At 38.3% G+C, this 15,596-nt stretch overlaps 1 protein-coding gene across 1 annotated transcript; it reads right to left on the bottom strand.

Moving 5' to 3' along the window:
• Positions 1–8,925: 8,925 nt before the first annotated feature.
• On the bottom strand, positions 8,926–15,154 carry LOC117410880 (costars family protein ABRACL). Its single transcript, XM_034017787.3, has 3 exons — positions 15,014–15,154; positions 10,748–10,821; positions 8,926–9,740 (listed from the first exon to the last, which is right to left on the bottom strand). Exons 1-3 carry the CDS (start codon positions 15,109–15,111, stop codon positions 9,556–9,558), a joined length of 357 nt encoding a protein of 118 aa, XP_033873678.2. The 5' UTR covers positions 15,112–15,154; the 3' UTR covers positions 8,926–9,555.
• Positions 15,155–15,596: the final 442 nt, after the last annotated feature.

Raw genomic sequence — 15,596 nt, forward strand, 5'->3', positions numbered from 1 at the left:
TTTATCAGCTGCTATGCGAAAAATAATGGCCACATTCACTCTCATTTATGCTGAAGTGTAGCCCTATATTTCTTTGAAATTATCCCAATACAATAATCACAGGAGTCTTAGGAAAACATCTTTTTACCATCCATAACTGGCGGTGTAACGATGTAATTTACTGCTTTTTCTAAGACTAGGATTACAGTTTATCCGCTTCAGTAATCTCGATATAACAAGCAAATCTCATGCATTGGCAGATAGCACTACGAATGCATTTGTTATGAGGTTTATATACAATGCTGTACACATAGGATTATTTTAGATTTTAATGAGTACAAATCTTTGTTTGTATAGCAAAGGGCACACATTTAGCATCATCTAAAATTTTAGGATTGAGCCATAATAATAATAATAATAATAATAATTACATATATATATATATATATATATATATATATATATATATATATATATATATATATATATGTATGTATGTGTGTGTGTGTGAACATCATTTTGATCTTTTATTTAACATCACATAATCAAAGCATCATCTAAAATTTTAGGATTGAGCCATAATAATAATAATAATAATAATAATTACATATATATATATATATATATATATATATATATATATATATATATATATATATATATATATGTATGTATGTGTGTGTGAATATCATTTTGATCTTTTATTTAACATCACATAATCAAAGAAACTACAAAATGGCTGATTTTTCAAGTTGTTTCTTTAAGTATATGGAAAACTACAAAGCGGTATGTAATTCAATATGTTAACATTATTCAGCAGGTTTCACTCGACTTTTATGAATCAAAATGGGTTCATTCAGTAAGGTTATGCAAAAGTTTTGGCCATAGCTGTATAACACCGAAAGGTGCGTTTACAACGTTCTTGTTCAATCATTATTCCTCAATAAATTTCTTAAAGATAAATGTATGTGCAATTACACCTCGGATAACAGCTGGATTAAACTCGTGCTGTCATAGATGATATGATGGTTGTTGCGTGTACACTTCCGCCAATCACAAAATTGTTTTTTAATTTAGTTTAAAATGTTATGATGTTACATTATTAAAGCCATGAGGTCTATCCCACAATAGTTAATACAACTGATGCAGCAGACAGAAGAGTAGTAAATCTGCCAGTAATACGGAGGTATTTTGCATGGAGGAAAGTGTCTGCTTTATTTGCACATCACAATGATGACCCAGAAAGCACTGTTATTTATGAAGGTATAAACAGGCCTGTCCATAGACTCCAAGAGGTAGAGTGTCCCACTTTCTGCTTTAGCCAGATACCATGTACCGTTAGTTAATAAGATGTTCTGACTTGCTATTGGGGTACTTGTGCTTACCCAAAATGGAGTTTAGGAAGTGCAAATTAATTCCATACTGAAATATTTCACGACAGACATGTGGCAGACAAAAAGTTATGTTAACTATATAAATATATATATATACAGTCACCGCCAAAATTATTGGCACCCTTGATAAAGATGAGCAAAAAAGGCTGTATAAAATAAACAACACAGGTAATGAGCTATATTTTATGCTCAAATATATGGGAAAACCATATTCTTTTATTCTAATACAATTGCTCAGAGAGAAAGTTTTTTTTATTAACAAGTAATAAAATGTTTTCTCAAAAAGATAGGTGTCAGAATTATTGGCACTCCAAAAGATTCTTAAACATAAAATCAAACAAAATTAAATCTGCATTAACATTCTACTTCTTTAAGTTCATCTCAGTCTTAAGGAACTGTATTGTGGCCTTCAGCAGTCGTTCAGTTCAGACCAGTGCGTGAAACTTTCGTCATAATTAATAACTTCCATGGCTTCCTGTTTCACTGGGGTATAAAAATGAGGTAACACGCATATGAAATCCATTTGTCATCCATCACCATGGGGAAAGGCAAAGAACTCACAAATGAAAAGAGACAAATGGTGGTTGACCTTCATAAATCAGACAATGGGTACAAAACAATAGCTAAAAAACAAAATATACCACTTGCCACTATTAGGGCAATAATTAAGAAGTTCAAAACCACTGGAACAGGTAGAGGACGCAAGTGTATCTTGCCCCACGCACAGTGAGGCAGATGGTTCGGGAGGCAAAGGGAAATCCAAGGGCCACAGTTGGAGAATTACAGAACATGGTTGCATCTTGGGGTCATCAAGTCTCCAAATCTATAAGACGCCACCTCCATGCCAATAGGCTATTTGGAAGGGTTGCCAGAAAAAAAAAAACCTTTATTGAGAGCAACCAACAAACGTAAACGCCTGGAGTTTGCTAAACAGCATTGGCACTTCGATTGGAACCGGGTGCTATGGTCAGATGAGACGAAAATAGACCTCTTTGGCCACGCACACCAGCGGTGGGTTTGGCATCGAAAGAAGGATGCGTGTGCAGAAAAGAATCTCATACCTACTGTAAAATATGGTGGTGGATCTTTGATGTTATGGGGCTGTTTTGTTTCCACTGGTCCTGGGGCCTTTGTTAAGGTCAACGGCATCATGAACTCAGTACCAGGACATTTTAGCCAAAAACCTGGTTGCCTCTGCCAGGAGGCTGAAACTTGGCCGCAAGCACACATCAAAATCCACAAAGAAATGGTTAATTGACCACAAAATCAACATTTTGCAATGGCCATCTCAGTCTCCGGACTTGAACCCCATTGAAAATCTGTGGTTTCAATTGAAGAGGACAGTCCATAAGCGCAGACTGTAGGATATCAAGGATCTGGAAAGATTCTGTATGGAGGAATGGTCTAAGATCCCTCCCAATGTGTTCTCCAATCTCATTAAACATTATAGAAAAAGACTCAGTGCCATTATCCTTGCAAGGGGAGGGTGCACATAGTACTGAAAACAAGGGTGCCAATAATTATGACACTTCATTTTTTTGGAAATAAATTCCTAATTTGAGAAATGTGTAATTTTGGTTGATTCCATTGAATCATTAATAAAGTCAAAGATATTCCACATGTTGGAAAATTACAATATAGCTCAGTACTGGTATTATTTATTTTAATAGTCTTTTTTGCTCATCTTTATCAAGGGTGCCAATAATTTTGGAGGTGACTGTATATATACAGGGCAGCAGTGTGGAGTAGTGGTTAGGGCTCTGGACTCTTGACCGGAGGTTCGTGGGTTCAGTCCCCGGTGGGGGACACTGCTGCTGTACCCTTGAGCAAGGAACTTTACCTAGATTGCTCCAGTAAAAACCCAACTGTTTAAATGGGTAATTGTATGTAAAAATAATGTGATATCTTGTAACAATTGTAAGTCGCCCCGGATAAGGGTGTCTGCTAAAGAAACATATATATACAACATATCTAAACATTGGGCAGCTGGATCTTTGAGCTAAAATATATATATATAATATGTATATATGTATGTGCGTGTGTGTTTTGCGATTGATGATTACTGGGATAATCGTATACACTGTACCCCTCATAGGGGATGAACCCGATCATGCTCTGTTCACCCAACCTACTACTACAACTACCACTACTACAACTGCTACAGGGAGGTCACACATCACACAGATTAATGCATGCTTTAATATCGTCTAGGGTTGACTATTGCAATGGTCTTTTCATTGAGACTAACCTCAACATTATTTCTCACCTTCAACTTGTACAAAATGCTTCAAATGGTCTTGCACCTCCATACCTTAAAGATCTTGTGGAACCCATGTGCCCAATCGCCCGCTCCGATCACTGGATGCTGGCATACTGTCTGTACCTATTATTCAATGCCGAGCATTTTCATCCAGATGAGTTGATATCCTCTTGCCGCCATATTGTTCCCACTGTTTTTTATTTATTTATTTTATTTATTTATTTGATCTAGATTAAAATCATATTTTTATAATACATCTTATATATTCTGTTTTGTTTTTATTCTGTTTTTTTTAAATGCTTACTGTTGTATTGTTTTTGCCTTTGTAAAGTGCTTTGTGGCGACCTGTTGCAAAAGGCGCTATATAAAAATAAAATTGAAATTAATTGAATTTCTTGAGCTCCTCCAGCAGTGAAACAAAAACATTTAAAACAGTTCTTTAAACTTTTTATTTTTCTAATTTATTTTCTCTGAAGTAGTAGGGTACCTTTTGATTTAAAAAAAAAACAACATTTTGATTTGGTTGTTTTATTTTTTTAAATAAAACACCTTTTTTCTTTTTTTTCTTTGTCTCCCTGCACTTGTGATTTTAAACAAGTGCAGGAGAGATTTTTCCTTCTTTTATTTTTCTTTCTTTTTTAAACACTTTTATTGATTTTCTAATTTAACTTTCAAGGTTTTATTTTCGTGTTTTTAGAATTATTATGTTTATACACAAAACTGTATTTAGTTTTTAGTTAAAAATCGATTTGTTTTAATCCCCCATCTCTGCTGTGTGCAGAGTAGGGGAGGGGCAGGTAAGGAGCACAAGCCATGTGCTCCTTTGTTTGTTATTTAGTTTTTAAATTTTTTGTTAAGGGGAAAAAAAACCTTTGTGTTTGTTTTTTTTTGTGTGCCCCTGCACTGTTGGAGTGCAGGTTTATCTTTTTGTTTTGTGTTGTGTGTACCCCTGCTCTGGTGGTTTTTACAGTGCAGGGGTGTGTGTTTTGTTTTGTTTATTTATTAAATAAATAAATAAATAAACATAAAAAATAACAATAAACAAATACAAACACCAATACATAAATAAACATCAAAACAACAATCAATAAATAAATAAATAAATATAACAAATAAATAAAAATGAGTGGACAGGCTCCACAGTCCCTGAAAAAGTGGGCCCAGGTGGCTGCAGAGGAGGCTGCAGCCCCCTTTAAAAATATAACAGGGTCAGGTGCCTCCTTAGAGACACCCTCTCAATCGAGGCCATGGTGAATGCCATGGCCAAGGTGGTCGGACAGTCGGCCATTGTGGTGGCCTCAAAGATGTACAGCAGGAGTTCTCAAACTCGGTCCTGGGGACCCCCTGTGTCTGCTGGTTTTCATTCCAACCGAGCTCTCATTTACTTAACTATACCCTTAATTGAACTAATAACTTGCTTAATTAGACATTTTTACTTATTTTCAGCTTTTAAACAGTTGCACTTCAAGTTACTTATCAAATGTTATAGCTAACTTGAAATATGCAACTGTTCAAGAGCTGAAAACAAGTAAAAAGGTCTAATTAAGCAAATTATCAGTTCAAGTTAAGTAATTGAGAGCTTGGTTGCAATGAAAACCAGCAGCCACAGGGGGTCCCCAGGACCGAGTTTGAGAAGCCCTGATGTACAGCAAGGCTGTCTTCTTTTTAAAATCTGAGGCCATCGCTGGGCATCGACGAGCTGACCGTGGAGTTCAACAAGAAGTTTTGGTACTTGCTGGGGCCTGCCTTTGCGCAGTCCTGGCGGAAGCCTACGAGACCAGAGAGATGTCCCTTTTGATGAGGCGGGCAGTAATTAAGATGCTGCCGAAGAAAGGGGATCTGCGCTACCTCAAAAACTGGCGCCCAGTCTCGCTTGTGTGCATGGACTACAAAATCGTGGCCAAGGCCGCCTCCTTGAGTCTCAAGTCTGTGCTGGCAGACCCTGACCAGTCCTACACGGTCCCGAACTGGACGATATTTGACAACATCTTCCTGGTTCAGGAGCTGCTGCACTACTGCAGGATGACCGGTCGGTTGGTCGCCTTCCTGTCTCTGGATCAGGAGAAGGCGTTCGACCAGGTGGATCACGACGTGCTCCTAGTGGCCTCCGACCCGGTTGATCTGGAGAGGATGCGGAGCTGCCAGAGCATCTACTCTGCCACGTCCTCTGCCAGGATCAACTGGAACAAATGCTCTGGGTTATTGGTAGGTCCCTGGCGGGTGGACTCCCTTCCTGTTGTGCTCCAGCAATCCCAGTGGAGCGCGGTCAGCTTCAAATATCTGGGAGTCCACCTGAGCCCCATGGAGACCTTGGTCGCAGCCAACTAGGTGGAGTTGGAGGATAAGGTTGCTGCGAGACTGAGGTCGTGGTTGGGTCTACTGTAACCGCTTTCTTTCAGGGGCAGGGCTCTGGTCATTAACCAGCTGGTGGCGTTGATGCTCTGGCATCGACTCACCGTCCTGAGCGCGCCCTCTGAGTTTGTCGCCAAGGTCCAGAGGAAGCTGACGGACTTCTTCTGTGCCGGAAAGCATTGGGTCTCTGTTGGGGTTCTGTGCTTCCCTCTGGACGAGGGAGGGCAAGGGTTGGTGTGCATCAAGAGCCAGGTGCACACCTTCCGCCTACAGACCCTGCAGAGATACCTATACGCAGACCCGGCCCTGCAGTGGTGTGTGCTGGCCTCCCTCCTTTCTGCGCTAGTTGCACGACCTGGGCTACGACAGGCAGCTTTTCTGGATCGATCTCTGGGGAATCCGTCTCCCCGAGCTGCCGGTCTTTTACCAGGACCTGCTCAAGACCCGGAGCATGTTTTCTGTTGGCCGAGACACCATTCCGACCGAGGGGGAAGAATTCCATCTGGAGCCCCTGCTGCACAACCACATCTAGGTGTGCAGGTGTCGGAATCCCTGCTGTGCGGAAGCTGTTGATCTCGGCCAAAGTGACCAGAGTCTGAGTCTCCTGGATCGCGAACGCTCGGAGTGGCTGACTCCCGAGTCACTGGTTGCCAGGGCAGCTCGGGGGACCGTCAGAACGGCCTGCCGAGCGATCCGGGGGTGCAAAGCAGCATTGCACCCAGACTCTGTCAGGTATCTCAAGGGGGTCCTCTCACCAAAGGCACGGGACCCCCCTCGGCCTCCCCTCGAGAATAACCTGAGCAGGATCTCGCAGTTCTCCTCGACCCCCTTCTTCTCCGCGTCGCTCCACACCCTCCATTTCCTCATCCTCGTCTCCCGCCGAGACACCGCTTGGCAGGAGCCCCTCCAACCCCCAGAGGGAGACAGTCCTAGAATGGAGGGTGCTGCATGAAGCGCTCGTGTCAGGAGAGGTCCTGCGTCACTTCACCAACTCGGACGCCGCATGCCCTTTCTGCAGTCAGAGTCGGTGGCTCACATTTATTTTTTATGCACCAGACTGCAGCCATTGTTTCTGTTCCTGAAGAACCTCCTGCTGCAGTTCTGGCTGCTTTTTTCCCCCCTGACCCTCTTTATTTTCAGGCACCCTGTTGGTGGCTCCACCAAGGCAAGAGACCTCCTGGCGAATCTGCTCCTGGCTCTTGGTAAACTGGCAGTTTACAAGACCAGGAAGCGTAAGATCACCGGAGAGGGTCTCTTTGATTGCGGAGACATGTTCAGGGCCCTAGTCCACTCCTGGATTTCTTTAGAGTACGCCAACGCAGAGTCCACTGGTGACATGATGAGTTTTGTTGACCAGTGGGCTCGAAATGGTGCACTGCTACAATTATTTATTTTACAGCTTGAAAAAACGTTTTTTTTTGTTAAAATTAGTTAGACACCATCTCTGTTAGCGCCCCCTTTTTGTTTAGAGGGTGCTAAGTTGAATTTTTGTCACCAACTGTCACATGACAGCTGGTGAAGGTGTTTAATGGTGCCAAAATAGGACTGCTACTAATAATAATAATTAATAATAAATACATACCTGAATCCAAATTCCTCTGGCACAGTGCAAGGCTCTCGACAGTAGAATGTGGTTATATATATATATATATATATATATATATATATATATATATATATATATATCAAGCCTCAAAATAAACTTATCACTATTATAACACTTTTTTTTTTTTTGAAAAAAAAATAAGGTATATAAATGATGGACATTGACAAAATGTTTTTGGTTTCCTTTTAATCACTTGACCATTCATCCATGACACGCTTGAGTGATTATGAAGCATATGCACTTAATCACCTAATTAGTGAGACAGTTGATGGGACACTGGATATGGAGTGATTTCAGCTGTTGAATTGCAAGCTTGAATAAAAGCAATAAAGAAAATAACAGAAAAAAACAATATGCCATGTCTGTCAAGAGAGCAGCACCTTCGTGCAATCGGCATGTTGGAGGCTGGACTAGGGCAGCATACTGTGGCTCGCCGTCTTGGGTGCTCACAGCCAGCAAATTCTAACTTGGCGAGATGGTATAACCAGACACACTCTGTCAATGACAGGCCACGAACTGCGAGACCAAGAGTCACAACACCTGCCCAAGATCGACAGATCATTTTGCAGCACCTTCGTGATCTCAATTGTTAATCAGCACAATAAAAACGCACTGCACCTGCTCTAAAACAGTTTGTCATTTTTCAATCACATCTAGTGAATTTTATCCAAATATAAGTGATCCGTTTCTTTTGATGCTCAAATATAAGTGATATGTTTCTTTTGATGCTCAGTATATGTTGCTGTTATTAGGGATCCAGTAGATGCTAATCCACCCTGGACTGTTATGTTTTGCAGTTGCAGCAAGCTGATGTTAAGCCCCGTATTAATCTTTTTGAACAAATTTGTAGAACCTTTTTTTTTTTTTTTTTTTTTAAATTTCATTTTAATACATTTTGGGGATGCAAACGTGACTTTTTTGTTCTTGGTAGTTACCCATGATAGATGCTACTTAATGCTTGTGTACAGTGTATTGCATCTTATAGAAAAGTCTAAGCTTATCCGATTACCTTGCTTATAAAACAACCAAACTATAATCATTTTAGGAGTCAAATATTTTTGAAAATAATTTGTATTGCAATAGAAGAAAATACAGTACACTTAATTGACAACTGTTACCTACAGTACCAAAACGTTAATGGTACCTGGTTAATTTAAAGCATTATCTAACATACACCTTTTTTTTTTTTACTAGTTTTGTAACATTAACATTTTGGTGCAAAACAAAACATGGCAGTAAATGTTTGGTGAATATGGCCCTTAGTGTTCATATCGAAATTCTTGGTGCAATATTTTCTTTGTGTATCTGGTTTAAATAATGTAGAATAGTACCAATTAATTTCACAAATGTTTATTTATTATGTCGAAAATGGTTCTTTTCCAAGCTTTAATGTATACAGTATTTATTATTGCTCAATAAACCGGCTTACATGATGATTAAAAAATATTTCAGTGTCATTGTAAAGAGGTTAGATCCACAAAAAATACATTCCTACTATAAGCAGTACAATACTAAAATGCCTGCAACATTATCCAAGCTTGCACATATAAGCCGGTTTTGTTTGGCCTTATTGTCTTACAGTGCTTTGTTTAACCCATAAACTAGATGTGCAATTTCATACAGTGCCATTGTAACATATGATTATCTATTTATTACAGTTTCTTACAACACTACTCTTAGACAACATATATGACTTAAATACATATTTGTACAGTATAAATTTATGTGCCCTTTCCTCTCAACCTTATACAAATTTTCACTGTATAAAATAGGTGACATTAAGGAGAAAACATTTAAATACTGCTTTACAAAAATGCAACTTGCCACATATATATATTCTTTTTTTTTTGGTTCTTAAAGAAATATAAAATATTTTGTGAACTGCATGATATTGCATGATCTTTGCTCAATGTAAACACTGACTTTTGTAAAGTCAATACGCAACACATTACGTGTGGAATGCCTTATTCTTGAAGCAGTACAACATCCACATCGTCATGGACACCTTGCAGAAGCAGCTCTCCCTGGAAAGAGATAATCTTCTTGCGTTTGGCAGCCTTTAATGTCCCTACCATTGCTTCAAAGAGGTTTGCACATCTGTCATCTCTAAACAGAACTCCAAACTTCACACTGATCTTTCCATCTGCATCTAAACCAAAAGGGAGTACATAGTCAAGTACGTTAGCAATGATCAAACCAGGTTTCTTTACAGTTTGTAAATGTGAACAGATAGGGCACCTCCATATACTCCCAGATTATGTTAATAGGTTGTGGTAATGTCCTATTCATCACAACTGAAGAATTGGTTTCTAAGGATATAAAAATGTAAGTGTGACAAAGACTACAGTCGGGCAGACAATACGTTGATACAGTAAAACTGTAAAGGTCAATGTTTGGGTCCCAACCAAATCCCTATTGATCCCTCTGCAATCCAGAATCGATTCTGGAATCAGCCTACCTAAAATTAATGTAAATGTGACTGTGCAGTCCGGCACGAAGTTATTTGTTTAATAAAGTTTGTTACGTACACATGCACACGTCCCGCAGGTATGTTACAGGGTTTACTTGGATAGTACATCTACTGAATGTACTGTAATAGTTTTAAAATCCAGCACAGTTTTCCAATTCCAAGTGATTAGATGGGTTTTACTGTATTTGGGTTATAAATGGCAAATGTTTCAGTAAACCTTTATCCAACCATAAAAGGTTTTAATCATGATTTTACACTACTGCAATAAGCAGATAACCTAGGAAATGTACATTCCCTATAATGATGCCACTCAACACCCAAGCATAAATAAAAACTGTTTTCCTTTTTGGTTTTGTGTGAAAACATAGAGCTGGCAGCACCTGGCTCTACTTGAGAAGGCTCTATGAACCGAGCCCTTTAGCCTTTTATTTAGAAGTACTTCAGAAAGGGTGTCAGAGTTGATGTGCAGCAGGGTAAAGTGTGGATAAAGAACGCAATATATATGATCAATAGATAAGTATTTCTATCTACCAATCTATCTAGTTTCAATGTATTTACATTTATCATCATCATCATCATCAGAGAATCAGGTTGACCCCTGTACTAAACCACAAAGCCATCTGGCTGGTCTATTTGAAATTAGAAAAAGATAAGTAAATACAGGCTATATATATTAATTTACTTACTTGGGCTGCCAAGTCGCCGTATCTCTTCGACCAATAACTGTACTTCATGCTCCACATTCATTTCTTCTGCTAATCTGAAATTCATACAATCTTGAATGTGTTATTATGCGTTATACTTTCCACTTGCATTATTATTATTATTATTATTATTATTTATTTATTAGCAGACACCCTTATCTAGGGTGACTTACAATTGTTACAAGACATTGTTTTTACATACAGTGACATTATTTTTTACACATTATTTTTACATACAATTACCCATTTATACAGTTGGGTTTTTACTGGAGCAATCGAGGTAAAGTACCTTGCTCAAGGGTACAGCAGCAGTGTCCCCCACCTGGGATTGAACCCACGACCCTCCGGTCAAGAGTCCAGAGCCCTAACCACTAACTCCACACTGCTACATATTCGTTCAGTGTAGAAACACAATGTCAGAGCAAACACTTTAAAATGGGACTGGACCTAGTTAAATGAGCTAATCAGTGTCAGATACAACTGCGCTATAATTTATTGCTGACAATCTAATTTCATTGTAATTTTACTGTAAGCAGCAGGGGTGTGCAATTCGCATCGCCCATCGCCCGGGACAACAAGTTTTGCCGTTATACTTTGTCCGTCAGACAAATAGTTTTTATTTATTCATTTTTCACATGTTCGTTCTGTTGCTAGATAGACACTCTGGGTATATTTACACAGAGCCACGAAAGTTTCTGAAAACTGAATTGCAGAAGTGTTTATGTTCCACCCCTATCACTTCTGATTGGCTAGCTGTGGACGAAGCTTATTATTATTATTATTATTGATTTCTTAGCAGACACCCTTATCCAGGGCAACTTAGTTGTTATAAAATATCACAGTACAAATAAGATCAATTTCAAATGAGAAAAATAAGGAATACAGTAAATAATTACAGTAAAATACAGTAAATAATAAGGAATACAGAAATAGCTGTCAGAGCTTCTGGCATTACATTTAAGGTATTAGCAGTAATAACGTTTTTTTTGTAAATTAGCATAGAAGTGATACTGCTTTCTTAATACACAAACTTGACATTTAAATGCAGCACTAGTAAAAAAAAAACACACACACAGGTCCCTAAGGTATTAGCGGGTTAGAAGAAATCGTTGTGTAATTTATAAGACTTTGTGGTCAAGTTTACTGTTTAGAAGCATTTCAAGACAAACTTTACTTTGCAAAAAATGCAAGTATTTTTTTTTTCTTTCGATTTTAGTGTTACTAATGTAGTTTGCTATTTACATATTTTTTTAGATTTAAAAACTATATTTATTTATTTATTTTTTTTACTAGATTTGAACAGAAGCGTTATTTATTGGACATGCAGAATTTGATTTGTGAAACTATTAAAACATGAAGATTGACATATATGTTTATAATGACAGAAATTAAATGCATGTATGTGATATCTGTACAATATTTTATTAATATTTTATAATAAAATACACTGTAAATCTCATGGCAATGTGCCAATTCATTTATGTATTTATTCTTCAGTGAGTAGTGCAGGGAAAGAATGTTGCAGTATTTGATGGAGCCTACTGTAAATATTGCGTGCATTTTGGTAGAAACACAGTACAAAATGCAGAGAAACTTGACAGGTTATACACAACACCTTTAAAAATCTGGAGTTCAGCAGTTACAAAACTGAAAGAACATCAAGAAAGATCAGAATTCCACAAAGCAGCAGTAATAGTTGGCAATTATTTTGTATCTGTGATGCAACAAACTAAAACACCGGTACATCAGAAGTTGGATTCAGCTTATAGAGAAAGAGTGGAAAAAAACAGGTAGAAGCTATGTTTATATTTGAATAACTCCCAAGTATTACTTATTATAGTAGTACTCTAAAGCCCCTTTCACACTGGCACTTGTACCCAGGTCCGGACCCAGGTTCTGGCTACCCGGGTCACAATCGACCCACCTCAGGATGTGGGTTGACACACTTTGATCCAGGTTAAGCGGGACAAAATGCATGATGGCCGACAAAATAACAAACAGCCAAGCCTGCGTGAAGGTTTCAGTTCCTCAAGGAACATTTTTGTTTATTCTGTTTAGCCATATTTTTGTTGCTTGAGACACACCATAAACCAGATTGCAGCAGGGATGAAGAAACGTTTGCTCTAATCAACATTTGGGCTGACGGTTCAATCCAGAGAAGCTTGGATGGAAGTGTCTAACAGGCTGCTTCCGGGGCATTGACGTGCATATTGTTTACTTGCGTCTGTCACCCAGGTCAAGCCTGCTTTATCAAAAGCAGGGTGAAATCATGTAACCAACCTGCATGACACCGGGTCCTGACAAATGTATTCCAAACTGCACTGAAAGGAAGTTAAAGCATGTTATACATTTGTGAGGTGGGTCACAGGGAACCTTTTGTGTATCTTGAAGAATTTAGTGAACCCGTCAAGCTACAAGGCTAGATCCGCCCGTTAATCACTAATTGATTGATTGTGTTCACTGTTAAATAAATCCCAAATCCTACAAGTTATATTCTACTTTTGTGTGTGTGTTTTGTGCAACGGGAAGGGGGCAAGTAGATTTTTCTAGCATTTTGGACAACAAGTTTTTTTTCAAAAATTGCACACCCCTGATGCAGTTATGTTACAGAGTTACAGAGCAGCGGTATTAAGATCCTTTCTTCCTTTGTCATTTCACTTTGCCGTGTCTTTGGGTCAGAGCATGTTACTGACTGCAAAGCATGTTTGTCATAGGGTAGCTGCTGGCTGGTGTATGACAGGAAAAAAGACATTGAAGGGGTGGGGATACTTTCACTCTCCAGATTAAATGACCTTGGACAACCCGAGTTCAAAACAACCTGAAAGAAGGCTTGCCAACAGAGATTACACCAACCAAGTGCTGTATATGTAGAGCCATCACAGTATCATAAAATATAAGATCACCACAAAACCAACATTTACTGTCTGAACAGTAGATGTGTATATATATTATAGTGTGTATATATACACACACACTATAACACTTGTTTTAGGCTGGTAAAGAAAAGAGAATTTAAAATTCCACTATACACATTGCCCTAGTGTTGCCTGAAACTTCTACATATGAGAATACAGGAACCTAAAAACAAACTTTCCATTTGTTTTTTGACATAGAATAAGGTACAGTTTGAGTGGCACCTTGTACTGTAGAATAGATCTGTACCAAACACCAAATTAGGTACATTTGTAGTTGTTTACTTATGCGTGTTGATATTGAAATGTTCTATTTTGTGTTAACCACAGTGCTGTGGGTTTCTAAACAGTATAGCAGTAGTAAGATCTATGAATAAAAAGAAAACCAACAAACACATGGGGAATTTAGTCTTTGATATAAATATTTGATGGTATTAACTGTATGGTAATGATAAAACTGTATTGATGGGGCTTCAGATATGGGAAGAATTTAGGAAGTTTGTGAATGTGAGCAATAGCTAACCTAATTTTGCCTGCAACGGGCGGAATCGGTTAACACTGTCTTTAGCATAAACGAAGAGACCGTCTAATCGTAATAGATCCAGTAAACTTGTTTTCTATTGTAGGCTATCGAGTTCTTTATGACACTCTAGCTCTCCACTTGCTTTAAAATGTAGTAATAACAACAATGCAATGCATATGTTTGCCTCTTACAGACTGTCTCGTATCGCCTATATATTTGAAAAATCCTACATCCCCCACCCCCTCATTCAGACTTCATTCCAGTACGAACCTGTCGGTTTAAATAGGTTATTGGAAAGAGAATATTACTTTCTTATTTTTGAAGAATATGGGGACTTCAATATTGCACAAATAATACAACCTACTCAAAACAGTGCACGAGACTTATTTGATTTATTATAATTAAAAATAAAGCATTTGCATTCGCATTGTCTAGTGAACTGTCCTGATGCGGAAGTAACCTCGATCCGGCAACACCCAAAGCGCAGGAGGAACATGCCGGTAGTAGTAAATAATGTGTGTGTGTGTGTTTATATATATATATATATATATATATATATATATATATATATATATATATATATATTCACCATTTTAAGAAATGTATTAGCTCTGTATATATGCATTTAACATGAAAGTCATTCAACAGCATAGTCTGTACACGCGACATAACCACGAGATCGACTAGTACAAAGACCAGGATATGTTTAATTCTGTTTTTTCATATAAAAGTTGCGGTGTTTCAGTTATGCATTCTCAAATCAACAATGTTTTACAAACGAGTATTAAAAAAATCAAAGTCTTCCATGCTTACCTAAGTTCAGCCTTTTTTCTCTTGGCTTTCAGCACCGATGCTGGTGGTTCTCCTATTAACTCAACAGGAAGTGTGTGAAAATGAGAAAGCCCTGCCATATAGCGTATAATGAGCAGTTTAAGTCATGACGTCAGGATACGGGAGTATTTTTTTTTTTTTGCACCGGATTTTCACCCTGGTACCAATCTGACACACCATGACTGGAATGGGATTCTTTAAACGGTGAAGTGCAGGTGGGCACTTATTGCACAAACAGTACATATGTACAGTATATAAACACATAAAAATACATCAACTTGTGTAAATACTGCTGTCTGAGCTGCCAGAGAATACAGGGTAGGAATGAAGTTGCTTGGCTTGGGGTATTTGCAAACATTCTGTGTTCACCTAATCTATATAGTGCTGAATTGTGGTACTGGGCAAGAACAAAGTTGCTGTGAAAAACACACACAAAAACTCCAGTAGGGGGCATACCACATGTTTATTTATAATACTGGTAAGCAACAACAGAGGTGTGTGTTCATATTACTCAGTGGTGTTCATCACTCACCATTAATTTACTATAATTCAATAAGGCTTCTGT

This window comes from Acipenser ruthenus, chromosome 6 (genome assembly GCF_902713425.1).
Source record: "Acipenser ruthenus chromosome 6, fAciRut3.2 maternal haplotype, whole genome shotgun sequence".
NCBI classification, from domain to species: domain Eukaryota; kingdom Metazoa; phylum Chordata; class Actinopteri; order Acipenseriformes; family Acipenseridae; genus Acipenser; species Acipenser ruthenus.

Coding starts and splice junctions, on each gene's coding strand:
- LOC117410880 (XM_034017787.3), bottom strand. CDS start 15,111: ATGGCAGGGCTTTCTCATTTTCACACACTTCCTGTTGAGTTAATAGGA. Junction 10,822..15,013: donor AGAAAAAAGGCTGAACTTAG/GTAAGCATGGAA, acceptor TATGAATTTCAG/ATTAGCAGAAGAAATGAATG. Junction 9,741..10,747: donor ACGGCGACTTGGCAGCCCAA/GTAAGTAAATTA, acceptor CTTTTGGTTTAG/ATGCAGATGGAAAGATCAGT.